Raw genomic sequence first — 25,943 nt, forward strand, 5'->3', positions numbered from 1 at the left:
TCTGATGAAGTTCCTCGCACCTTCACCCTCTGCTTCCTGTGTCTGAGCCGATTCTGCACCCATCTAAAAACATCACCCTGAACTGCCACTTCTTTTAGTTTGATGGCCAACTTCTCATGTGCAGAGGCGGGTAGCAACGAGTTACATTTACTCCGTTACGTTTACTTGAGTAACTCACTGAGCCTGGAGCTGTGGAAGTCTTTTTACTCTTACTTGAACGTTTTGGTGGACTATAGCTTCTACTTGAGTGATTTTATTTTGGGTCGATTGTGCTGCTCATCAGACACTGACATTCGACAATCTTAGTGCATGCTGACTGTCCTGTCCTTGCAGACTAAATATTATAAGAAACGTCAGGCTGTGCACTGGTGACGTAACACATGAAGGCCGCGCACGAAATCAACAAACAGCCCAGCGGTGGAGACTCGACCGGCGCCTCTCCTGCTCTTTTTACACAGAATGACATTTTTGTTTTATTGTAAGCAGTTCAATTATTTTTGGCTCCTTTTCGCGGGGCTAAACATAACGCTAAGGGGGTTACATTAGCGGTTCACTTTATAAATATTCACATCATCAAGAGATTTTCAGAAATGAATGAATTTTCATAATGCGGGGAGGCCTGAAGTTGAGTTACTTCAGAAAGGATTCAGGCGTCGTCACTTTTTTCACATTTTGTTGGGTTGCAGACTTGTGGTAAAATATTTTTAAATTCATTTTTTTTTTCCTCATCAAACAACATTTAATACTGCAGAATGAGAAAGTAAAAAAAAAAAAAAAGAATTTGAGGAATTTCTGCAAATTTATTAAAAGTAAAAAACTGAGCTGTCACATTGAGCCAAGTGTTGGCTTTGGCTGAGGCGCCTCCCGTCCCACTGATCATAAGTGAGACGTTTCTGCTCTCTGCCCTCCGGTGGTCCGCTCAGTTGATTGGACGGATTAGGAAAGGCACACACTTGTCTGTCGGAGGCCAAAGGAGACAGGATGGTGTCGAGGCTCAGCTCTGAGGAATGGCTGCAGCATTGAAGAGCATAGCGGCCTTCCCAATTCTTACATGGAAGGACTTTGGAACCAACACAGCTCTGCCTAGAGCTGACCGCCCTGCCAAACTGAGCGATCACTGGAGAAGTGTCTCGATGAGAGAGGTGACCGTAAACCCGACGAGAACTCCGGCTGAGCTCCAGAGAGCCTGTGTGGAAATAGGGGGGCACTTCTAGAAGGACGACCGTGGGCTTTATGACAGAGTGGCCAGATTGAAGCCTCTCGTCAGTGAAAAAACACATTCAGACTGCGGCCAGGTGCCGGAATGACAGGTCACGACACCAAGGAAAAGCTGGGACCCCCTTTGGGCCCTGACATCCTATTACAAGCCCATATATGCAGCCATTTGTGTAAAGCCATTAGAAGCTGGCATGTGCCCGCAGAATGGAGAGACTGGCATACAGTCTGCGAAACACGGAAGTGAAAATGGACGCTTCTGGACTGTGCGCACCACTTTCAATTTTATTTCCTCAAGAAGATTGAAGTATTTGGCAGCTACTGTATAATAATAGTGATCATTTTTTTTTTTGTTTTTCCATTTTTGAGCTTCCAAGAAGGTGGAATATGCCACAAAATATTTTTTTCCGATAAAAACAGAAAATCCAGGGCTTAAAGGGTTAAAGTCCAAAACAAAATCACATCTCTTAGGCAATAAAGTAAATAGCCTGTTGAGCACAGCAACAGCAAAGTGTCCGGCTCCTGGCCGTCGAACAAGAGCCGCTCACTGGAGCTCCGTCTGGCAGGTCGCTCTTAGTGCAAATGGCGCCTCCTTCTGGGCCGAGTGGAAAGGAGACAAGTCTGAAAATGTCCGAGTTTGAGAATCAGGAGGACACAAGTGCCGGTCAGGAGAGGTTCAGACACACTAGGATACTAACAAAAGGCGCTGGAGGTGCACATGGGGCTCGAGATATCAAAGATTTTTCTGTGTATTCCATCACCGACTGACTGACTAGTGTTACAATTCTCTGCTACTTTTATATTTCAGATGAGTGCCGCTGCTTATTCTACTTGTTGTCTTTGCTCTTCTCTTTCTCCAGCACAATGTGGTGGGGTATTTTATGCCAACAGCACCCCACAGACCATCTCATCGCCCGCCTATCCCGGGCGTCCCCCGACTCCCTGCTCTGCCGCTGGGTCATCGACGCCGCATATCAAGAGAACGTCAAGCTGGTCATCCAGCACTTCCATCTGCAGCCCAGTCAGGACTGTGCCCAGGATTACTTGGAGTTTAAAGACTGGCCGGTGGTAAATAAATACATAAATAAATAAAAACATAAATCTACCAATTGATTGATTAATAAATATAAATGAACAAATGGACAAACAAATCAATAAATCAAAAATGAAATCAACTGGAATCCCCCCCTTCAGCCTTGAGCTTCTCCAGGTCCTTTTCACTGAGAATCAAAGTCTGGTCCTGGCACCAACAGCAGTGGGTCCTGCAGGGGGTGCCAGTACATTAAAGATGGCAGCAGCTTGCCCTTTGTCCCCTTAGCCCCTCCATTCACTCCCCCTCGCCGCTGTGCTCACACCTGCACTCCCATACAAGACTCCCTGTGGGTGTGGGCCCAATTGTGCTCTCTGTTACACTGGCGCCCCCTACAGGCACTTTACACCTGCACTCTTTCAGGGCTCATTTTTTTTTTTTTCCTTTTGTCCCAGGGCTGAAAATTATTCCAGAAAACTCAGTTTTCTAAAGCACACACAGAGCAAAGGGTTCACACATAAATCAACGTAAAATACGTATTTATGACAAAGATCACTCAGTTTTAGATTCCACGAGCCTCTGCAGTTTGTAAATCCACATACTTATTACGTACCTGTTTGTCTCATCACTTTTAAGATGAAAGACATTTTCTGGGGAAAGAAACAAATAAACCAGCTTGAAGTAGCTGAGGGGCTGGTAATCCATAGTGTGCCCCCTGAGACGCCGGGTGGGTCGTTTGATGAAGTCCAGTAGCCAGCTTGCCTGCCACGTATCGATGTCTGTGTAGCCGTCCCAAGCGAAGGTCACCATAGGCGCAGCAAGTTCAGCTGATGCAGGTCCCTGATTTTCATTGTCACTTGCATCAAAATCGGAGTTCAATGAGTCAGAATCCGATTCAGCAATAATAAATAAAAATAAATAAATAAGTACGCATGGAGTATTTCGCTTTGCTCTCTCGCCCGATGCCCTTGTAGACGCCGTTTAATCTACGCTACTCACGCACACGCAGGGATCTGACGTCAAGTCAATGAGTCTAACAGTCCTCTCAGTAAAGAGGGTCTACCTGTAACATAACGGTGACTTTTGTCAGTGTTTACAGCCCTGCCCCTGGATGTTAACTTTAGTCGACATCCACCCTCAATGTCTTGTGTCGACAAAAGTCCACATCCGCCCTAAAAGAGTTAAGGGACTGCTGCCTTGAAGATCGTTAGTTGAAAATCGGGTGGCTATATGGCATTCTCTATTTCTGATGGGGGCGGCACGATGGCACAGTGGGTAGCGCTGCTGCCTTGCAGTTAGGAGACCCATCTGGGTTCACTTCCCGGGTCCTCCCTGCGTGGAGTTTGCATGTTCTCCCCGTGTCTGCGTGGGTTTCCTCCCACAGTCCAAAGACATGCAGGTGAGGTGCTTTGACAATTCTAAATTGTCCCGTGTGTGTGTGTACCCTGTGGTGGGCTAGCACCCTGCCCGCGGTTTGTTTCCTGCCTTGTGCCCTGTGTTGGCTGGCGTTGGCTCCAGCAGACCCCCGTGACCCTGTAGTTAGGATATAGCAGGTCGGATAATGAATGAATGGATGGATGTTTCTGATGAAGCAGCACGTTCCACTTGTGGCCTGTAGGGGGTACTCTTGAGTCATTCCTGAATCACAGAACACACTCATACTGGGACAATTAATTATAAACACACGTCAGACGAGAAAGGATGAGCTGAAGGGGGCAAAGTAACCCCCAAAAAGGCGATGGGCTAACACATAAGCTGCCATCTGTTAGATCTTCACAGATTTCAATCACCTCCTGGACGTTTCTCACCACGTTGGTCCATTTTTCCTTCTGCTGTCACCTGCTCAGTAGAACTAAGGCCACAAGGAGTTCATATGCCTTCTTAATAATAACAATAATAATAATTCTTTACATTTATTTCTCGCTACTCAAAGTGCTTCAGTGAGTGGGGAGTCACCTCAACCACCACTAATGTGTAGCACCCACCTAGATGATGCGACGGCAGCCATTTTTGCTCCTGTACAGTCACCATACATCAGCTGTCAGGTGGTGAAGTGGTGAGATAGGCAATAAGAGAAAGGGGATAATTAGGGGGCCAGAATGACTAGGATGAGGTGGGCAATTTAGCCAAGAGATTAGGATACACCCTACTCTTCATGAAGGATGCTCAAGGATTTTTTATGACCACAGAAGGTCAGAACCACAGTTTTAGGTCTAATCCGAATGACGGCGCCATTTTTACAGCACAGTGGACCCGTCCCTGCACTGGCGCATTGGGATCCACATTCAAACCGCAGGGTAAGTACCCCCTGCTGACCTCACCAACACCTCTTCCAGCAGCAACCCAAGCTTTATTCTGGTTGGTGTCCCACTGAAGGACTATCTGGGCCTGAACACGCTTAGCGTCAGGTGGATGACCTCTTCAGAAGTGCGGGTGGTACAATATGGCTGCTGGCAGCAACAATTCTGGTTGAACCCTCAGATCATGTCTAGAGTCAGGAACAGCGTCCTCCTAGAACTCCATGGTGGCTCCAGGTGTCCCTTCAATCTTGGACCACAAGGTCCAGACAAACCCCCTTGAGGCTTGTCCTCCACAATATCAATCAATCAATCAACATTTATTTATATAGCACGTTTTCATACAGAAAAATGTAGCTCAAAGTGCTTTACAAAATGAAGAATAGAAAAATAGAAGACACAATAAAAAATAAAAATAAGTCAACATTAATTAACATAGAATAAGTAAGGTCCGATGGCCAGGGTGGACAGAAAAAACAAAAAAAAACTCCAAAGGCTGGAGAAAAAAAATAAAATCTGTAGGGGTTCCAAACCACGAGACCACCCAGTCCCCTCTGGGCAATCTACCTAACATAAGTCAAACAGTCCTCTTTGTATTTAGGGTTTTCATGGAAGGACCTGATGATGATGGTCACGTAGACTTCTGGCTTTCAGTCCATCAATGTTGGAGCATCATGATGCTTGGAGTAGGTGGAGGTGGTGACACAACAGGGGGTCAGGTGTGGGGTGCCGTCATCTGCTGGGCTCAGTTGTACTCAGCCTAATAACGAGTTAGGTTAAGGAGGAGATGGGCAGCATGGCTGTGCTCTTAGCAACACCCATTGCCTCATGATGCCTCACAAGCGCTCTTGCATTGGGCCTCCACTTCATTGTCCCGTCTCATGCAGACTCGCTCTAACTTTCATGTTATCTTTTGGTTTTCAGGGCGACTACGGCCAGGTCCACAGATTCTGCGGAGTGGACACAAGGATTCCCGACTTCTACTCGTACGGGCGGACGCTTCAAGTGATGTTTCAATCTGATGAGTACCAGCCTGGCAACGGCTTCAGCCTGACCTTCCAGATAGCAGGTATGTCCTCCGTTCTGATGGTCGCTGCTCACATTAGGAGCTTTGCTTAGAAATCAGCAAACAGTCCAAACCCAAGGGGAGACCATGAGAGTCCTGGTTGGCGTAGACCTTCATCCGCACCCATTCGGAGTCTGCACGCTCCGAGACCCGATTATTTATTTATCATCCGGTTATGGGCAGAAACCATTTCTGATTATTTCTGACCTTATTTTGTACGTTTTCTTCAACCATTTTTCCCAGTTAAGATTTGTAGAATCCGTTTTGTTCATTTCAAAATTAATTTGAAAAATGTGCCGCTTCTGTGTATGACATGCAGCGCCGCCTTAATGCGTGGGCACGCTGGGCAGTAGCCAGGGGTCCCCATGCTAATCTATGCACTGTATGCTGTGATGTAGATAGGGGTGCCAGTGCACTGCTTTGCCCGGTGGGCCTATAATGCTGCTAAGATGGTCCTGATCACATGATCTTTATCATGTGCACTTTTACAATGGTCTGCGTCACATCACAGCTGTCCTTACATTGGACAATGACAGACAGTGACAAACTAATTCTGCCAGCTTGAAATGTGTTGAAGTTAAAATATGGACCCTGGACCCTCGAGCACAGCCCTTGACCTGAAAATCGCTCTGGGGGTGCCGTACAATGGCTGACCCTGCCCTCTGACCCCCAAAGGTCATGTGAGAAAGAGATTTTCTTCATCAGGGATTAACATTGTATATCGAAATTGTTCATTTTATAATAAATGATATACATCTAAAAATATATGTTGTGTCCATACCATTTTATAGGTACAGAAATTGTATAATTCAAGCCTAAAATAAAATGTTCCACACAACCTCCACAGTCTACTCTGGTCACACCAGAAGATGGCTGCAGACACAACAACAACAACATTTATTTCTAGAGCACATTTTCATACAAGTGACGGAGCTCAAAGTGCTTTACATAATGAAGACAAAATAAATAAGAAAATAGAATTAGGGAACACTAAGTAACACAGAATAAGAGTAAGGTCTGATGGCCAGGGAGGACAAAAAAAAAACTCCAGACGGCTGGAGAAAGAAAATAAAATCTGCAGGGGGTCCGAGGCCACGAGACCACCCGGCCAGCCCCCTCTAGGCATTCTACCTCACATAAATGACCTCAAGCAGTCCTCATGGTATTCAGGGTTCACATGGAAGAACTTGATGATGTCGGTCATGTGGATGTCTGGCCTTTAGCCCATCAATGTAGTGACTGAAGGGTGCCCTGATCAGGTGGTGGTGGCGCAGATCAACACCACAGAAAACCGGAAATAGAGCAGCAGAGAAAGTAGGGGTTATTATGGATTACGGAGCCACCATGAATAATAATGATAATGCAATGCATATACAGAGTATCAGGATTAAACTAAAATGAAGCTCTGAGAAAGCCATGTTAAAGTAATTCATTTTCAGCAGTTTTTTAAAGTGCTCCACGCTATTAGCCTTGCGAATTTCTAGCAGTAAACTCGTATTTTACATTTTAGGTGCATAACAGCAGAAGGCCGCCCGCCCGTCTCACCTCTTCTTTTAAGTTTAGCTCTTGGAATTCTTAGCAGACACTCATGTGAAGATCTAAGGTTACGATTTGAAGTGTAAGGTGAGAGGCGTTCTGAGATATAAGATGGAGCAGAGGCTTTGTAAACCATCAGCAGTATTTGAAAGTCAATTCTAAATGGCACAGGAAACCAGCATAGTGACATCAGAACTGGAGAAATGTGCTCGGATTTTCTTTTTACGAATTAAGATTCTAGCAGCTCCATTCTGCACTCGTCGTAACCGATTGAAGTCTTTCTTGGGTGGTCCTGAGAGGAGTGCGTTACAACAATCTAGTTGACTGAACACAAAAGCGTCAGCTAATTTCTCAGCATCTTGCAATGATATAAGAGGTCTAACTTTTGTTATATTTCTTAAGTGAAAAAATGCTGTCCTAGTAATCTGATTAATATGTAATTTAAAATTAGGGTTAGGGTGAATAGTTTCCCCTAAATTCTTTACCTCCATCTTGACCTTTAATCCTAATGGATCAAGTTTATTCCTGATAACCTCATTATATCCATTTTTGCCAATCACTAAAATTTCTGATTTCTCCTTATTTAGTTTGAGGAAATGGCTACTCACCCATTTGGAAACACAAGTGAGACATTGGGGGTGAGTGAATCAAGAGAGTCGGGGTCATCAGGTGCTATTGATAAATACAGCTGCGTTTCATCAGCATAGCTGTGGTAGCTCATGTTACGCCCTGAGATAATCTGACCCAACGGAAGCATGTAAATCGAAAAGAGCAGCGGGCCCAGGAGAGACCCTCGTGGAATACCATATAGAACATCAGGGGTCTCTGAAGTATAATTACCACAACTCACAAAGCATTTTCTACCTGTTAAGTGAGACTCAAACCAATTTAAGACCCTGCCAGAGAGGCCCACCCACTGACTAACAATGTTGTGATCAATGGTGTCAAATGCGGCACTCAGATCTAAGAGGATGAGAACAGGTAGACGGCCTCTGTCTGCATTTATTTCTTTAACGAGTGCAGTTTCTGTGCTGTGATTTGTTCTGAAATCCGACTGAAAGTTATCGAGAATAGCAGGTTTATTGAGGTGGTCATTTAGCTGCGTAAAGACGGCTTTCTCTGAGATTCTACTTAAGAAAGGCAGATCAGAAATAGGGCTAAAGATCAACATCTTCACATCACGACAAATGAAAATGGCTGGCGCCAGTGAAATCTGACAAAATCTCCTCTTTTGCTTTGCAGGTTGCAGTCGAGAGTACAACCAATCATTCGGCCTCCTGAAGAGCCCCGGCTGGCCTGACGTCTACCCTCATAACATCGAGTGCACCATCGTCCTGCGGGCGCCCCTCAACAGCTCCATCTCGCTCTTCTTTGACGCCTTTGACTTGGAGTCTCATACGTCATGCAGCTATGACTATCTGGAGGTTTGTCTTGCGTGTACTGCCAAAGGCCACTAGGAGGCTCTCTGCTGTATTTCAGATGCTCCGCCCCCTCCCGGACGTCCGTCATTTCTGTCAGGCGTTTGTAAAGTTTGATATTCAGGTGTACCTACCATCTGTCTGTTCTATCTCAGAAAGAGACAGTGAGAAACATTCTAATTACAGAATCAGGAGGTGAAATAAAGGCAAAAAGGATTTTCCTAAAAAGCCAGCAAGCCCTAATCTGTAGGCCAACAATAAAATCCAAATAAATAATAGCAAAAATTCACAAAATAATGAAACGGAAAACCCAATGTGAATACACACCACAGCAACCTCAACGATGCTCGGAGGGACTCAACTCCTCCACCTCAGTATAAAGAGGGAGGGCGGGCTCTCAGTGGTGATGTCACAGTGGCCCCGCCCATTGGTTCTCTACCCGAAGGTGACAGGGCACATAACTAAACACCTTAAAAACACAACAGATTCACCAAATAATGTGCAACACCTCATGACAAGGACACGAATAATCACAGAAATGTACAAAATAACATCTGACAGACTTCAAAAATGAAAATTGACGTGAGCCACGGATAAAAACCCTGGCAAGTTTGTCTTGTGCTCCTCTTTGCTCCTTTGTGCTCCTCTTTGCTCCTTCCTGTGTGGTTTCTTTTCATCAAATCATCGAATTGAGTCCAATTCTGCTTTTTATTTTTAGCTTTTTCATTTTAGACAAGTTCATAAATTGTCACATTTTCTTTATTTGTTTTAATTTTTTTTCCTATAACTCGGTTGGTCACTGCCATTTTTGTCCTCTTGTTGCTGTAACTTTGGTATCATTTCCTGGCAGTCGCACCTCCCTGCGTCGATAGCTTATTAATATTTAAACCACTGGGGTGCTACAAACCGGATAGTCAAACAAATCTTTCCTGTGTGCCTTTTGGGATGTAGTGTTGTGGTTCCCAATCCGTCTGCTTCCGATCTCCAACATAAATTAGTGTTTTTCTTTTGACGTCTTGATTTACTGACCTCACGGTTTACAACCTTTGGCCCCCTGTCTCGACAGCGTTGTCCTCTCCTGGTCACCTTAGTGCAGTTGTGTGCCTCGTTTGCATTTCTTGGCAGAAGAACGACAAGGCCATTGAGACCATTGCATTTATTTCATCGATAAGCTAACAGCGATGTCCCAATGTCACATCAATTGTCTTAGTTAAAGGTTTTCAGAAATGGCTCTTTAACTTTCTTTGGTAGACGTTTGTTGCTTGCGCTATGACAAAAATCCTATCTCTGACACCAGTGTAGTGGTCAGTGCAGGAATCAGACCTGTCACATTCAACTCCAAAATGGATGAACAGCACCCCAGGAGGCTCCTCTCGCTCGGCTGTGCCATCACCAGGAACACTCAGCTCACACACACAAGTGGAGGGGTTAGATGACGAATCCACATAAACAGCAGACCCCTAAAGTGTTGTTGGGGGCAAATACAGAGCAGTGGCTGAATGGGGTCCATGGTAAGGACTGAGGGTGACAGCATGCAGGCAGACAGTGGTGTGCTTTTCTGCAAGGATCAGAACTCACTCAGGATGCTTTCTCAACTGACCTTTCACATTTCACTTTTATTTCAGATCAGAAATGGCAGCGACGCCTCTGCTGCTCTGCTTGGAAAGTACTGTGGCAGCACCCTGCCTAATCCTGTCTTCCCTGGGAGCAACCTGCTTTATCTCTATTTTAAGAGTGACTTTTCAATGGCACGCAATGGCTTTGAAATAACGTGGACTTCCTCGCCCAATGGTAAGCAAATCCGTGAAAAGCTGAAAATTAAATTTAGCAAAATCCTTTACTCCAACCCGTCCATTTGTCTGTTCTTTGCCCTTAGCCCCTGCTATCTGTGTCTGAAGCTCCACCCCAACTCTTCCTTTTGTTTATTTACCTTAGCTCCTCCCAGTTTTGTCCTATCATTTTGTTTGTCTGAAGCTCCACCCCAACTCTTCCTCCTTAGCTCCTCCCAGCCATTCATTTTGTTTGCATGCCTTGGCCCCTTCCTATCTGTGTCTGAAGCTCCACCCCAACTCTTCCTTTTGTTTATTTACCTTAGCTCCTCCCAGTTTTGTCTGAAGCTCCACCCAGCCTTTCCTTTGTGTGCTGTTTTCTTTCGCCCCTCCTCTCTGCATCTGAAGCACTGTCCCAGGCCTTCCTGGCTCCTCTCATCTGTGTCTGAAGCTCCACCTTTGCCTTTCTTTTCTCTGCTATTTGCTTTAGTCCTCCCTATCTCTGTTGAGGCTCGGCTCCATTCATTCCTTTAGTATATATGCCCTGGCCTCTCCTGTCTGTGTTAGAAGCTCCATCTTGGCCTTTCTTTTGCCTGCTATTTGCTTTGGACCTTACTATCGCTGTTGAGGCTCAGCTCCAGTCGTTCCTTTTGTCTGCTGTTTCTCTTGGCCCCTTCTAAATCTGTCTTACTCTCCTTCCTTCTTTCTCTTTACCATGGACCCTCCTATCTGTGCCTGAAGCTCCGCCCCAGTACTTCCTTTTGTGTATTCACCTTGGCCCTTCCTGTCTTTGTCTAAAGCACACACTGAGCCCCTCCTTTGTGTGCTGTTTGTTTTGGCCCCTCCTCTCATGCAGCCCGCCCCTTCCTTTTCTCTGTTAGACTTGGCCCTTCCTTAATTGTGTCTGAAGCTCCGCCTCACTATTTCTTTATGTCTATTAGCGTTTGCCCCTCCTATCTATGTCTGAAGCTCCGCCCCATTACTTCTTTTGCCAGCTATTTGCCTTTGTCCCTCCAATCTGTGCCTGTTGCTACTCTACTTATATAGCAGTCACATAATGTTCTGTGTATTGTATTGTATTTAACCCCTTTTTTTGTCACCGACTGCACCCCAACCTACATGGAAGGGGGTCTCTCTTTGAATTGCCTTTCCTTAGGTTTCTTCCATTTTTTCCCTACAAGGGTTTTTCCTTGTTTTCTTAGAGAGAGTCAAGCCTGGGGGGCTGTCAAGAGGCAGGGCCTGTTAAAGCCCAATGTGGCACTTCTTGTATGATTTTGGGTATATAAAAATAAATGGTATTGTATTGTATGATGGGGTGGGGTTAATAAGAAGGAGGAGCTGAGATGGTGTCATTGCTCTAGCATTATGTGTATTGTGTCTTTACAAAGACCACCATCTGAGCCATTTGTTCTAATGTTCAATGATTTGGGGGCATTTTGACTTTTTGATAATTAGTTTTGCGGCTCTCTGCTTGGTTCCCCTTTTAATTTGTACCTCTACTCACTGCTATGTTTGTTTTTGATTATTAATTTGAATTTTTGATGTTGAACAGACATCTTTTTGGTTTTTTTGTGTTTGTCATGACTCATCTTCCATTGTCTTGTCGTGTTTTGCACTTTGCTGTTAGCGTTGTGCTGCTGCAATCCAGAAAACATTTCACAGCCTACTTTGACTTCTAGGACGTAGCTAACAAGATGTGTGACCATAAAATCTTTTTGTTCAACAAAGGCATGGGTGACCCGTGGAAGGAGCCTTGCTAATGTACTTGTTCAAAACCTGCATTCACTTAGAAAATTGTGGACCCCCGTATTGAGCCATGTCGCTCAAATTAGCCAAACCTCCAATAAAGCTGAGAACTGCTGACTTGGTTCTTCCATTTTTATTCTTGTTTTGTGTCCTTCTTTTCCAGGATGTGGAGGAACCCTCTACGGAGATCATGGTTCCTTCACCAGTCCAAACTACCCTGCCTCATATGCCAATGGCACAGACTGTGAGTGGACCATCGTGGCACCAGTTGGACGTGTGGTCAGAGTCACCTTTGCCTTTGTAAGCATCGATGACCCAGGCGACTGTCTGAGCAACTACCTGAAGCTGTTCGACGGACCCAACGAGAGCAGCAGTTACGTGGGCCCTTATTGTGGACTGGTAGGTGGACACCATGGCTGTGCGTGTCAGGCAACTCCTCTCGATGCCAACAACAGTGGACCAATATGTGTGCCATCCATGGTTGTTAACTGCTCTGCCAGGATAAACTTTAGTTCTTGGCAATTTTGTTTTAAAGTAATGATTAAAAATCGGGTGTTGCAATTCCATGGCGTCCTGTAAAAAACGCACCGTTGAATAATTGAAGTGTTGGCATAGGATGAAACTCTGTGTTAGAAAATAAGGAACTGAAATACAGTAAACTCAAATGGCATAGCCCTCACTTTTACTCCATCCTTCCATCCATCCATCCACTGGTCTTCTGTCCCACTTAGGAACAAGAACCAATTGTGGCAGTAAAAGCTAGAAGGCTAGACGGTGGCCTGCAGGGGGCGCCGGTCCATCTGTCAATCGAGGCAACTCTGTGAGGACTCAATTCATCACTGCCATGAGTCACTCATTCATTCATTCAAATGGATCCCAGTGTGGTCCACCACACAAAGTCTCTACGTTTCCATTGTGCCATTTAAAGGGGCTTTCTGTGCTTCACACACAACTATTGCAATACTCAATGTCGAGGGTTCTACTCACTTTTATGACCTTTGCTCTTTATAGACCTGAATATCCTATACTCTTGGATCTCAGTTCTTTGTATGTAAACTTACCAGCCTAGTGTAGTTCCTGCCACCATCAGGGTCTCAAACTCAAGTGACTTGTTTCACTTCAAGGTTTGACACCCTTGCTTTACTTATTTATTTCACCCCAGGCGGAGTACAAAGCAAGCAGAGGAGCGGCTTCACACTTTCAAGTACTCCTGTGACGAGGATGGACAGGATTAGAAATGAGGACATTAGAGGGTCAGCTCAAGTTGGATGGTTGGGAGACAAAGTCAGAGATGCGAGATTATGTTGGTTTGGAGAGATGCGGAGTATAATGAGAGAAGGGTACTAAGGATAGAGCTGCCAGGTAAGAGAAGAAGAGGAAGGCCTAAGAGAAGGTTTATGGATGTGGTGAGAAAGGACATGGAGGTGATGGGTGTGACAGAACAAGATGACAAGGACAGAAAGATATGGAAGAAGATGATCCACTGTGGCAACCACTAACGGGAGCAGCTGATAGAAGAAGAAGAACATTTACATACATTTCAGTTTAATTTGTGCCTTGAGCAAGACCCTTAACCTGCCATTGCTCCATCCTGGGTATGACGTTAATGTGCCTCTAGGCCTGCAAGCAGGTCCTTCAACTTACAGGGAAAACTCAGGGGTTTAGTGGCAGTTTTGCCACTCCACCCACCATACAAAACCTCACATTGTGGTGCTGCACTCGGGTCCCAGTCCAGGTGGTTCATCGACTATCAGTGCCCATTCCCAACCTGGAATAAAAGCAAAGTGAGTTGGTTGAGGAAAACACGCCATACAACCTGGATGGACAGCACGACTGCTTACTACAAAATTCCAGGCACTCATTGTGCCCAAGATGTCAGGTGGTCCTATCAGATCTTGTGATGGTTAGTCTTTGGTGCGACATGGTCTCCTAGATGGATGAGGAGGCTGAGACCGTGAGATGCTGGTGGTTTCTATATTTATGTTGGTCTTATGTTTCTTTACTACACCCTTTGAACCAACGGAACATTAAAGTTTAGGAGCCATGCCTTGTGACTTTGAGCCAATCGTGATCATGCATTACCCACATTCTCAAGCCTTCTACCAATTGATGTTCTACCTTTGGCCGGAGGTAAAACGTGTCTGTTGGCTGCAGTTAAGGTGTGATGGTGGATAAGCTATAATTAGTCAACCTCGGGTTCCTCTTGTGACTTGTCATGGCTGGCCGTGGGCGTGCAAAGCAAACATTATGAGACTTATCTGTTAACTGAGATGTTACATTGTTACGTTGTATTCCTCTAGAATACAAGAAAGTTTTTGCTAAGCCCTATTTGGACGGAGGTCATTATGACTGGAGGAGGACTCTCTCATTCAAGTCCTGTCCAAATTACATTAAAGAACCATCAACGACAAATCAAATTAATAATATATTGAACAATTATTAGAAAAGTAAAAATTGAATAAATCGGACTCTACAGCTACATGAATAAAAAAGTATCACTTCCAGTTAGTGGAAATAGCTGAAAAGTTGATCGAAATTTACATTTTGTACCTAATACTTGTATGCAAAATTTGGTTGACCTACATGAAAGCGTCCTCAAGTTATCGTGTTTACATACAAACACACACAGACGTAATTCCAAAAATGGTATTTTTGGACTCGGGGAGGTCAAAAACCTCGAGATTCATGAAAATCTTGAAATGGAATTTTTGGAGGATTCCAATACTTTCCCTAAACTTTGCACAAGAGAAAGTAATAAACGTGTTAGAATGAAAACCTGCAACCACAGTAGTGCTCCTGGACCACCGCTGGAGACCCCTGAACTACAGAAGGCTTTACTGAGACATGAATGTGAAGACCGTAAAAAGTTACTGACTTGAGCGAGTCGGACGAAACTAGAATTACAAAGGTCCTCTGGTCATAATGACTTTACCTCATCCTGTTGTAAGACCCATCCACATATCGAGGGCTTAATTCTTTTTAAATGTATGCATTTGGCCGATGTCTTTATTAAAGGCGACTTACAACATTTGAGACACATTTGATTCCATTCATGGTCACATTTTTTAATTTTATTATACTTTATTAATCCCAAAGGAAATTACTTGTTTTTTTTGCATACCCCTTGGGGTCAGAGCGCAGGGTCAGGTTAAGGGCCTTGCTCAAGGGCCCAGCAGAGTAGCATCTCTTTTGGCAGTGACGGGATTCGAACCGGCAACCTTCAGGATGCCAGCGCAGATCCCTAGCCTCAGAGCCACCACTCTGCCAATGGTGTCAGTAGTGGGATTTGAACTTGCATCCTTGGAGTCTGAAGGCCAAAGCCGTACCCACTACGTCACACTGCCTATACATGCCTTATCGTTATCAAGATAATATCATACACTCGCTCACAGTCCCTTCTCAACGTGTTTTTCTTTCTTTATTTCTATTCCACAGGAAACCAACATCGCTCCTTTCACTTCATCATCGTTCCAAGTGTTGGTCAAGTTCCACTCCGAGTTGGTGGTGAATCCATCAGGGTTTAGACTGACGTGGAGCAGCTGAGGAGGCCCACGAAACAAAAATTTAAAATGCCTGAGCAGCGGCTGATGTGCCGGGCATTTGGTTTGAGTCTGCGCTGATCTTTTAGCCTTTGAGATTTGTGTCTTCTGTGCAATCTGTTGTATAGATTTTGAATACTTCATATTCATTGATGTTTAAAATTGGTCATTATTTTCTTATTAAATTAACTGAACTTGATGTTCTGTTCATTTTCTTTTTTCCGTCCGCCTGCTTGTTCCGTCAGTATTGTGTGATATACTGTAGTGCCTTCCACAGAGAGTTCTGCATCGCAGACTTTTAATCGAGCAGTTGCCCACCTCAGAGTGAAGATCTCTGAACTGTAAGGACGTCCAGTTGCTGGACGATACGATTAAAGCTCCAGCTTAAAACTCAAATGAGAAGAGCAGGCAAGCGACACTAATAATCAACCACTCACAAATGCTGAATAACCAACACAGGAAAGAAGAATAAGAACAAGATGGGTATCATGATTGCCATGCCCTGGATTTTGCTTTAACTTCCTTATAGTTTCTCCTTGACCTATAAAAATAATCAAAACCTCATTTTGGGGGTTTAAGACTGCAAGAAGGCAGCTTAAGCAGATGCGCAGCTCGAATGTGCGGCCATTTGGGCTCAACTGCAATGGCTGAGTAAAGAGGTGCTCTACTGCCATCTAGTGAACAAAAGAGGAATAAACGAGGAAATTCAGAGTTAAAGACAGAAATGTGTTTGGTGCTCCTTGTTTGTTATGACTGAACTAGTGATCTTTAAAAGTACAGACAAGGACTTGAGAAGAGGGGTTTTGTTTGGGGTAACAATGGAGCAGAATTAGTATTGACGATTAATACGACTTCTGCACAAGCAAACCTGAACTACAGCCCAGAGGGGCCCCGAAATATATATTAACTTGTATGAAAAAAAATATGTCTTCTGTATTTTTCACAGACATTTTAATGCCTCTACACTGGCCGATCGTGTCCTGTTTAACACCATCAAGACACTTTAGCCCCTGATGTTAGGTGTGTAGACCCAGATCTTCAAGAGCACACCACCCCGTCACCTTTTATATGGCCCCTGATCTTTGAGGGGTCAGCCCTGATTTCTCCTCATTGATTCATTTTCACTGTTTGTCTGAGACCGGGTAGAGAGGCCCACACGTCCCTTGCCCCAGCCACACTTGCCAACACGTTCTGTGGGATCACCAAGGCATTCCCAAGCCATCTGGGACATATAATATTATCCTCCAAGTGAGCCCTGGGTCTTCCCAGGGGTGTCCACCCAGCTAATTGAGACTGTTAAGCCTCCACATCCATATCAGATGCCCGAACCACCTCAGTTGGCTGCTCTTGATGTGGAGGGTCAGCAGCTCTACTCTGAGCCTCTCCCGTATTTCTGTACTTCTCACCCTATCTCAATGGGCCCAGACATCCTGCGCAGGTAGCTCATTTCGGGCCATTTGTGCCTGTGATCTCATCCTTACCCAAAGCAATAGGTGAGGGTAGGGATGTAGATAGTCTGGTAAATCAAGAGGTGTGCCATCTGACTCTGTGCCAGCTTCTAATGAGTTTTGAAAGTCCCTAAAGTCCTACTGTCTACCATGCTACTTGGTCGCTCATTCCAAGTGTCTATCGTTCCTTGTCTTAAGAAAAACTTCCTAATGTTTGTGTGAAATTCACCCTTCAAAAGTTTCCAACTGTGTCCCCGTGTTCTTGATGAACTCACTTTAAAGTCACCGTCTCGATCCACTGGACTAATTCACTTCATCACTTTAAACACTTCAATCAGGTCACCTCTGAATCTTCTGTTGATTTAACTGTAAATGTTCAGCTCTTTTAATCTTTCCTCATAACTCATCCCCTGTAGCCCCCCATAATCAGCCTAGTCGCTCTTCTCTGGACCTTCTCTTGTGCTGCTATGTCCTTTTTGTAGCCGGGGGACCAAAACTGCACCCAGGACTCCAGATGAGGCCTCACCAGTGTGTTATGAAGCTAAACAGAACCTCCTGTGACTTGTACTCCACACGTCAAGGCGCTATATAGCCTGACATTCCTTCTTAATGACTTCTGAACGCTGTCTGGAAGTCGATAGCTTAGAGTCCACTACGACTCCTAAATCCTTCACATAAGGTGGACTCTCGATTTTCTGACCGCCCATTGTGTATTCAAACCTCACCTTTTTACTTCCTATGTGTAATTCTTTACATTTACTGACATTAAATTTCATCTGCCACAAATCTGCCCAAGCCAGTCTGCTGTCTAAGTCCTTCTGTGATGATATAACGGATTCCAGATTATCTGCCAGTCCACCTATCTTGGTATCATCTACAAACGCAACCAGCTTGTTCCTTATCTTCCAATCTAAATCATTTATATTTATTAAAAATAGCAGCCGCCCCAGCACTGCCCCCTGCTGGTCACCACCCCTAACATCTGCCAGTTCTGATGAGGTTCCATGCACCATCACCCTCTGCTTCCTGTGTCTAAGCCAATTCTGTACCCATCTACACCCCACATCTTGACCTCCCACTTCTTTTAGTTTGATGCCCACCCTCTCATGTGGCACCTCATCAAATTCTTTCTGAAAGTCAAGATCCAGTTGTTCGGATCTGCACAGTCACCCTCTTTAGATAATGTGATAACATTTGCCATTTTCCAGTCCTTTGGAATCTCTCCAGTCTGCAGTGATTTCCTAAAAATATGCATCAAGGATTTATATCTGTACTTTCTAACCTCATTAAGAACTCTGTGATAAATATTATCTGGCCCTGGTGATTTGTTTGATTTCAGCCTATTTAATCATCACAGCTCTTCTCTCTCTACAATTTCCAAATCCCTCAGCACCTCCTTAGTAGTCCCTGTTACTGCTGAGAGGTTATTCACTTCCTCACTTGACAAGATCTGAGAGTTTAGAGCGTCTGCTATTTCCCTGTCTAAATCTTTTACTATTTCTGATGCACTTGACCTCCTCGCTGACTGTTCTTTTGCTACTAAAATACTGAAAGAATCTCTTAGGGTCGTCTCTCTCCATATCTGCTATATTCCTCTCCAACTGTCTTTTAGCCGCCTCAAGATTGCTCTTATTAGTTGCCCTCATGTTTTTATGCGCCCTACGATTAACACTGGAGTTATTAGTCTTATATGTTTTACTCATGTTGTGAAAGATGTCTGGGGACATTGCCCCACCAGGACGCTGAGAGAAGGGAAGGACCGGGAGAAGGGCAGTATTTTCCCAGGAACATGAGAGGACAGCCTTCCTGGGTTGTATGGGGGCCACAGAGCCAGAACGCTCAACCTTGTGAGAGGACTTGGCCACTGCCAGTGGGCGCCTGGACAGCTCTGGAATGATGGTCGACAGCACTTCTGCCACAACAAGAAGTGCTGCCAGAAGAGGAGCTGAACCCGTATGCAGCACTTCCTCCACACCCGGAAGTGCTGCCCGATGTTAATCAAGAAACACCTGGAGCACTTCTGAGTGCTGTATAAAGGAGGCCGCCGCACTCCACTCTGGGCCAGAGTCGGGAAGGAGAAGACAGGAGCCAGCAGAGAAGGTGGCCAAAGATGGAAAAGAAAGGATAAGCGAGAGAGCGAGAAAAGGGACTGAGTTGTCCGATTTAGGCATTGTGGTGTGTGACATGTGGCCGGCTTGTCATCCTGGCCAATACACCCAGGCCACCAGATGGAGCCCTCCCTGCAGTATGGAGGTGCCCCGAAAACCAGCAGGGAGTAATGGGAGATGTAGTTTTTATACACGACCCTGCTGGATACCACAGGGGCCGCAAGAGGGAGCTGCAGGGAGGACCAAAGACTTCTTTGTGCTCTTTAACCCGGAAGTTCGTCAAAGGAAGAGCGATGGGCTTCCGGGGTGAAAGGAAAGGACTTGTACCTGACCCAGAAGGGATTGAGAGTCACATGGACTGGGGATTGGAACACTTCCGGGTCAGGGAATATAAAAGGACTATGGGAGCTCCCAGACGGCGAGCTGAGCTGGGTGGAAGGGTGGCAACGCGTCTGGCAGTTGGAGGATTGTATTATTGTGGTTATTTGTGATTTATATGAGTATAGTGGAGGAGAGGGTGCTTTGTGCACTGTGGTGATTTAATAAAGTCAACTTGTGGACTTTTACCTGGTCTCTGGAGTCGTGGACAGGGGTTCAAGGGAGCGATAGCGACCCCTATCTGTCACAGGTGCTGCTTGTCATATTTAGAGAAATAAAAGTGTGTGTACAAACTACCGATTTTTTTTTTTAATTTCCTATTAATTCCAAATTTAGGTGCATATCTGTCCTGCATTACATGTAAAACATTTTTTAAACCTGTTCCACTGCTCCTCGACTGTGTCCTCAATTAAAAGCTTATCCCTGTCCAACCTCCTTAGACTTTGGTGCATCTGTTCAATGTTTGCCCTACCAAAGTTAAACTTAACAGTTTTTGTCTTTGCATCAGCGCACTCTTATGAAACTCTGCGAACTGCATTGCATTATGGTCATGTGACCCTGTATTACATTACGGTCATGTGACCCTGTATTACATTATGGTCCTGTGACCCTGCATTACATTATGGTCATGTGACCCTGTATTACATTACGGTCCCCTCCACACCCTCAATTCTATCCTGATTATTACCAAATACTAAATCCAGACAGGCTTCACCCCGTCCTGCTGCTGCTTTAACATACTGTGCTTAAAAACTTCTGCATTTGTGCTCCTCCATCTGCAAGGTTATCCCAGTTAATATTCAGGTAGTTAAAGTCCCCTTGTGATTATAATACCTCCCTGTAAACGTGCCTTTTTAATATTACTAAAGAAATGTGTATTGAAATTACTGCCTGCATTGGGTGGTCTGTAACACACTCCTAAAATAAGATCTCTTTCTCTAATGCTTTCCCGGCGAAGCCAGATGTTCTCACTAAGATGGGGCTCATCACCCAACTGAAGAAGACTTAAGTTCTGTTTGAAATAAATACAATAGAATACAATACAATTTATTTTTTGTATAACCTAAACTCACACAAGAAGTGCCGCAGTGGGCTTTAACAGACCCTGCCTCTTGACAGCCCCCCAGCCTCGACTCTCTAAGAAGACAACAACAACATTTATTTATATAGCACATTTTCATACAAAAAGTAGCTCACATGGAAAAACTCCCCAAAAAAAAAAACCCAGTAGGGAAAAATTGGAAGAAACCTTGGGAAAGGCAATTCAAAGAGAGACCCCTTTACCAGGTAGATTGGGCGTGCAGTGGGTGTCAAAAAGAAGAACAATACCACACACCAGCGTTTCTCAACCTTTAAGTATTTGTGACCCAAGTTTTCATAACAGTTTTAATCGCACCCCCCCAACATTTTTTTGAAATGTAGATGCATATTTTATTATACCTACATAACTTTTATCGACATTTATCTACAGTTGTGGCCAAAATTATTAGCCCCCCTGGAATCATGGAACATTTTCCTAAACTTCTTCCCAAAGTTTGCAACATTGATGAAACTTGATTTGATCAAACATCCACCAGTGCTATTTACTAGCTTTTGATACATTTTGTAATATAAAATATATTTTTAGTCTTGCTTTATATCAAATATAGTAAAAGATGGGGTGGTCCAAAATATTAGCCCCATGTTAATGTTTGCTTTCAAAACACACCTACACTAATTAACCAATCAGCTTTGAAACCACACCTGTGCAGTCAATTGGCTTCCTAACAACACTCAATCAGCATCAAAAGACTCCCAAGGAACAGGGCTCTTGAACACATGAGAGGGACTTCTGTTACTGACCATGCCAAAGACAAAGGAAATCAGTCTGGAGCTCAGAAAGAAGATAGTAGAGGCTTATGATAAGAGGGCAAGGCTACCCTGCCATTTCCAAGCGATTCACAGTGTCTAGAACTGCTGTACGTTGCATCATTGCCAAGTACAAGGAGACAAATTCTGTTAGAAACAAACCTGGCCGTGGCCGTAAGCGCAAGATTTCAAGACCTCTGGAGAGAAAAATAGTCAGAGATGTCAGCAAGGAACCCCAGACATCTGCCAAGATGATTGTTGCTGACCTGGCCTCTTCTGGAGTTGATGTTTCAAGAAGCACAGTTGTGAGGGCTCTTCACCGTGGTGGGCATCACGGCCATCGTCCCAGAAGAACCCCTTTACTCAAAGATCGGCACATCACAGCCCGACTGAGGTTTGCCCGTGAACATTTGAAATGTAAAGATGATTTTTGGAAGTCTGTGCTTTGGTCTGATGAGACTAAACTGGAACTGTTTGGGCACATGGATGTTGCTTATGTTTAGCGAAGAAAGGGACAGGCCTTCAACCCTAGGAACACAGTTGCCACAGTTAAACATGGTGGTGGGAGCATCATGCTGTGGGGCTGTTTTGCAGGCTCAGGCACAGGGAGCCTTGTTCGGGTGCATGGCATCATGAAAAAAGAAAATGATGTTGACATTCTGAGGGAGAATATGCAGAAATCTGCTCGTAGTCTAGGCTTAGGTCGTCGCTGGGTCTTCCAACAAGACAATGACCCAAAGCATACATCAAAATTAGTTCAACAGTTTTTCAAGGAAACCAAAACCAAGATCTTGGAGTGGCCCGCACAGAGCCCAGACCTCAATCCCATTGAGAATCTGTGGCGAGTGCTCAAAGTGAATGTCCATGCTCGGAAACCACCCAATTTGGACCAGCTAGAACAATTTGCAATGGAGGAATGGACCAAAATCCCTCAGGAGACCTGTGCTAATCTAGTAAAGACCTACTCTAATAGATTGTTGTCAGTTGTGGCTCAAAAAGGGTACAGTATTGACTATTATAACTCTATATTTATTGTTCTAGTATCAGAATGTAGTTTAAGTTGTTTTGGTTTCAACAGAAGTTTTTTCATATTTTTGATTCTTGTTTTCTTTTTTTCACATCTTCACGCCCCCCTTTTTGTTACTTCGCGCCCCCCTAGGGGGGCCCACCCCACAGGTTGAGAACCACTGCCATACACAGAACAGAACAAATCCTCAATACAGTATAAAAATAAAAATTTTAGAAGTACAGAGTAGAATTTAACAGTAGATGATATCCCATAATTCGATTTGGATTTCTTCAGAGTCCTGGAGACCTCAGCCATCAAGCTGCCTCTCCCATTTGGCCATTCCGCAGCTGAAATAGTGCTAATCCGATGAAAGGACCCCTCTTTCCCATGATTCCTGCGATCCTCCATCAGAGCTGACTTTACCACAGGCAGGCAGAACAACCTGGCAGGTGGGCCGTGGCACCAAGTGGCACATTTGAGTACCGAGAAGAGAAACAGAATAGGTGAGGGTTAGTAACAAATTACAACGATTATGTTACGTAGTGCTAATGACTGACAACAGAGATGCAGTCTGTACAGTTAATCAGCAACTCTAGTCAGGGTGTGCTAAACTGAAGTCGTGAGTCTTCAGCTGGGATTTGAAAGCTGAGACCGAAGGGGCATCTCTTAAAGTAGCAGGCAGACCAGTCCACAGTTTAGGGGTCCTGTAACTAAAAGCTCAACCTCCCACTGTTATTTTATTAATCCTTGGAATCCTAAGCAGACCGGCATCTTGAGATCTTAATGTGCGCTCAGGTTTGTAAGTCATGATAAGTTTAGACAAGTATTGACCTTGACCATTTAATGCTTTATATGTTAAAAGGAGGATTTTGAAATCTGCCCTGAATTTAACTGGGCGCCAGTGTAAGGATTTAAGAACTGGAGTTATGTGTTCGTATTTTCTTGTTCTTGTAATAATTCTTGCAGCAGCATTTTGGATTAACTGGAGCCTGAATAAAGAACAGTTTGAACATCCAGTGAACACCGCATTGCAGTAGTCAATCCTACTAGAGATAAACGCAGGAATTAATTTCTCAGAGTCCTGTTTATTTAGAAAGCACCTTAATCTCCCAACATTTTTAAGATGGAAGAAACCTGATTTGGACAACTTTGAGATGTGCGCTTTAAATGATAGCAACCCCACCTCCTTTCCTGTTCTGTCTATCCTTCCTAATAAATGTGTACCCCTCTATGTTAGACTCATCTCAATCTTTGTTATTTAGCCAGGTTTCCATTATTGCTGTAATATAATTTTGCTCCATTACATACAACTCCAATTCATTTGTTTTATTTTTGATACTTCTAGCATTAAAGCAAGCTATTTTTTAATGTATCAATCCTTTAAAATGTAAGCGTCGGGTTAGAATTTAAATTGCTACTCATTTTTATTTTTACACCATTGTTTGCTCCTCCATGTATGGAAGCACGTATATCCAGATAAAAACTGTAATTGATGGTTGTTGTATTTGTAATCCCAAGAGTGTGACGCGTAGATATAAATAGACACTGCAGATCATGATCCCTATCGGTGCCTTTCGGTTATTTTTTAAAGATGGCACCTAATCATCTTTCTTCCCAGCAAACTCCTGCAACACTCTAAAGCTGCCCAACGGTGTAACACTGCCAAGGCTGCTGGGATTTGTACAATGTGACTCAGTTGGCATTTCGTGACTAATGTGGGTGGTCTGTGACATTGTGGGTGCTCCGTCACCTGTGTCATACTTATTATGGGCTGCTGTTAGACTCATCTAGAAATGTCACACATGCCTTGCCCAGTCAATAGCTAAACAGGGTTTGGGAACTGCTGGCCTAGAGGAGACTATACTAAACTGGTTAGTCCATTCCAGGTCTTAACATGTCTTCTCTTTTTTGATTCAAGTTGTACAGTAAGCTCCTGACTTTGTTGTTTTTTTTTTTAAATAAATAGTACCTTAATAAATATCGAGTTCAGTATATTATATCACAGGTACATTTTTCCTATCATTTTCCTGCCTACAGTCTTAAAATAATGGCTCTTTGATGGCACTTTACTGGGTTGTGTGGTTCCTTGTGGAGCCTTTGCTTGATAAAGAACCATTTCATTCTGAGAAGGGGTATCTGCATACAAAACTGGATCTTGGGGCTATGGAAAGGTTCCTAATAGGTGGACAAAAGAGAACGTGAAGTTTACCTAACAGGTCAAGAAAACAAAAACTTTGCCCCGTGCTATTGAGTCCTTTAGAAGTCATAAATCCATTGGCATCTCACAAATTTGTAATAATCTATTCTATTATCTAAGGTTCTTTTTGGACCCTACACATGGATGGTTCTTTTAGGGACCAAAAATGGTTCTTCTGTGGCCTTTGTCTATAGAACCACTTTGGTACCAGTAGAGTATTTTGAGGGGAGCTTTTAGGACTCAATTGGAACACTCCCACCTACCTGTCCAATGAAGTTAGGCTTCTAGCCCCAGCGTTCAGCGTTTTGACAATGGTGGTCGACAGCGTGAAAACTTCACCGGGGCCCCTGTCATGATCAAGATCTTGATGGCCATCTGAATTGAACTGTGTTTGTGACTATAGATGTAATCATTTTGGGACCACCATGAGAAGTGTTTTTTCCTTCTCAGGTCTAATAGATGAAGGGGTTCATGATGGCTGGTGATCCAGTAGGTCCAGACATGAAAACTCGTTTCTTATCCATTACTAGGCTGACCTGCCTTTTAAGTTGACCACTTCTTAAGGCAATTCAATATGTCGATCAATATGTAGATCAATTTGATATTTTATACAAACTCATTCATTTGGTTATATTGCATTTGAGCAGTAGTACTTTAATACTCGTAGTTTCTGATATTTTTGTGATGAAATTCAAACTTTTTTTCTATATTGAGGTTGCCCTTTTGAACCCCCTGATATTTACTATGCGGTGAGGCATTTGTACTCCATCAACATTAATTATTTCCAGAGACATAATTTTGTCTATTTTTCCAGCGCATCGCGCACAAAAGCAAGGAAACGATGGGAGCACCAGAACTCTGCTCACATCGCATCGCTTCGTACCGCAAACTGCAAGTAGTAAGTCTGTGATAAGCGCAATACCGCTACGCTTTCCACTCACGGGACGGAAGGACAATCCCGACCGCTTTTATATAGTAAGAAGAAGAAGAAGATATCGCACAGTCTGGAGTAGAAAATCATCTTTTACCTGGAAAAATGAAACTACAAATCCCATCGTGCATTGCAAAATGGACGGGGCGTGTGTGAAACTCCGCGCCTGCGTAGCACTCACGGGACGGAAGGACAATCCCGACCGCTTTTATATAGAAGGACTGTTCAGTTTTTAGGTCATGTGGATCAACTCAGTAGTTCTTGTAGTCGGCAGCACCCAAAGTTGCTCAAGGGGCTCCAATGAAGTTCTTGCATGAGGCTTCTTCATCTGTAAATCCAAAACAGCACTTTCTATTGAAAACTCCTGGTGGTCAGCATCAGTCCTCAATTCAGTGCACACGTCTGCAC

At 44.1% G+C, this 25,943-nt stretch overlaps 1 protein-coding gene across 1 annotated transcript in view; it reads left to right on the forward strand.

The window, feature by feature from the left end:
- The window catches only part of cubn (cubilin (intrinsic factor-cobalamin receptor)), a 279,179-nt gene extending 263,364 nt beyond the window's left edge, over positions 1 to 15,815 (forward strand). Inside the window, 7 exon segments of the mRNA XM_039754274.1 lie at positions 2,076 to 2,138; positions 2,141 to 2,283; positions 5,467 to 5,611; positions 8,387 to 8,568; positions 10,188 to 10,353; positions 12,241 to 12,476; positions 15,513 to 15,815. Of these exon segments, the coding sequence (XP_039610208.1) occupies positions 2,076 to 2,138; positions 2,141 to 2,283; positions 5,467 to 5,611; positions 8,387 to 8,568; positions 10,188 to 10,353; positions 12,241 to 12,476; positions 15,513 to 15,620 (1,043 nt within the window). The 3' untranslated portion in view covers positions 15,621 to 15,815.
- The last annotated feature ends 10,128 nt before the right edge of the window (positions 15,816 to 25,943 follow it).

The sequence above is a fragment of the Polypterus senegalus genome, chromosome 5, assembly GCF_016835505.1.
Source record: "Polypterus senegalus isolate Bchr_013 chromosome 5, ASM1683550v1, whole genome shotgun sequence".
Lineage (NCBI taxonomy): Eukaryota > Metazoa > Chordata > Cladistia > Polypteriformes > Polypteridae > Polypterus > Polypterus senegalus.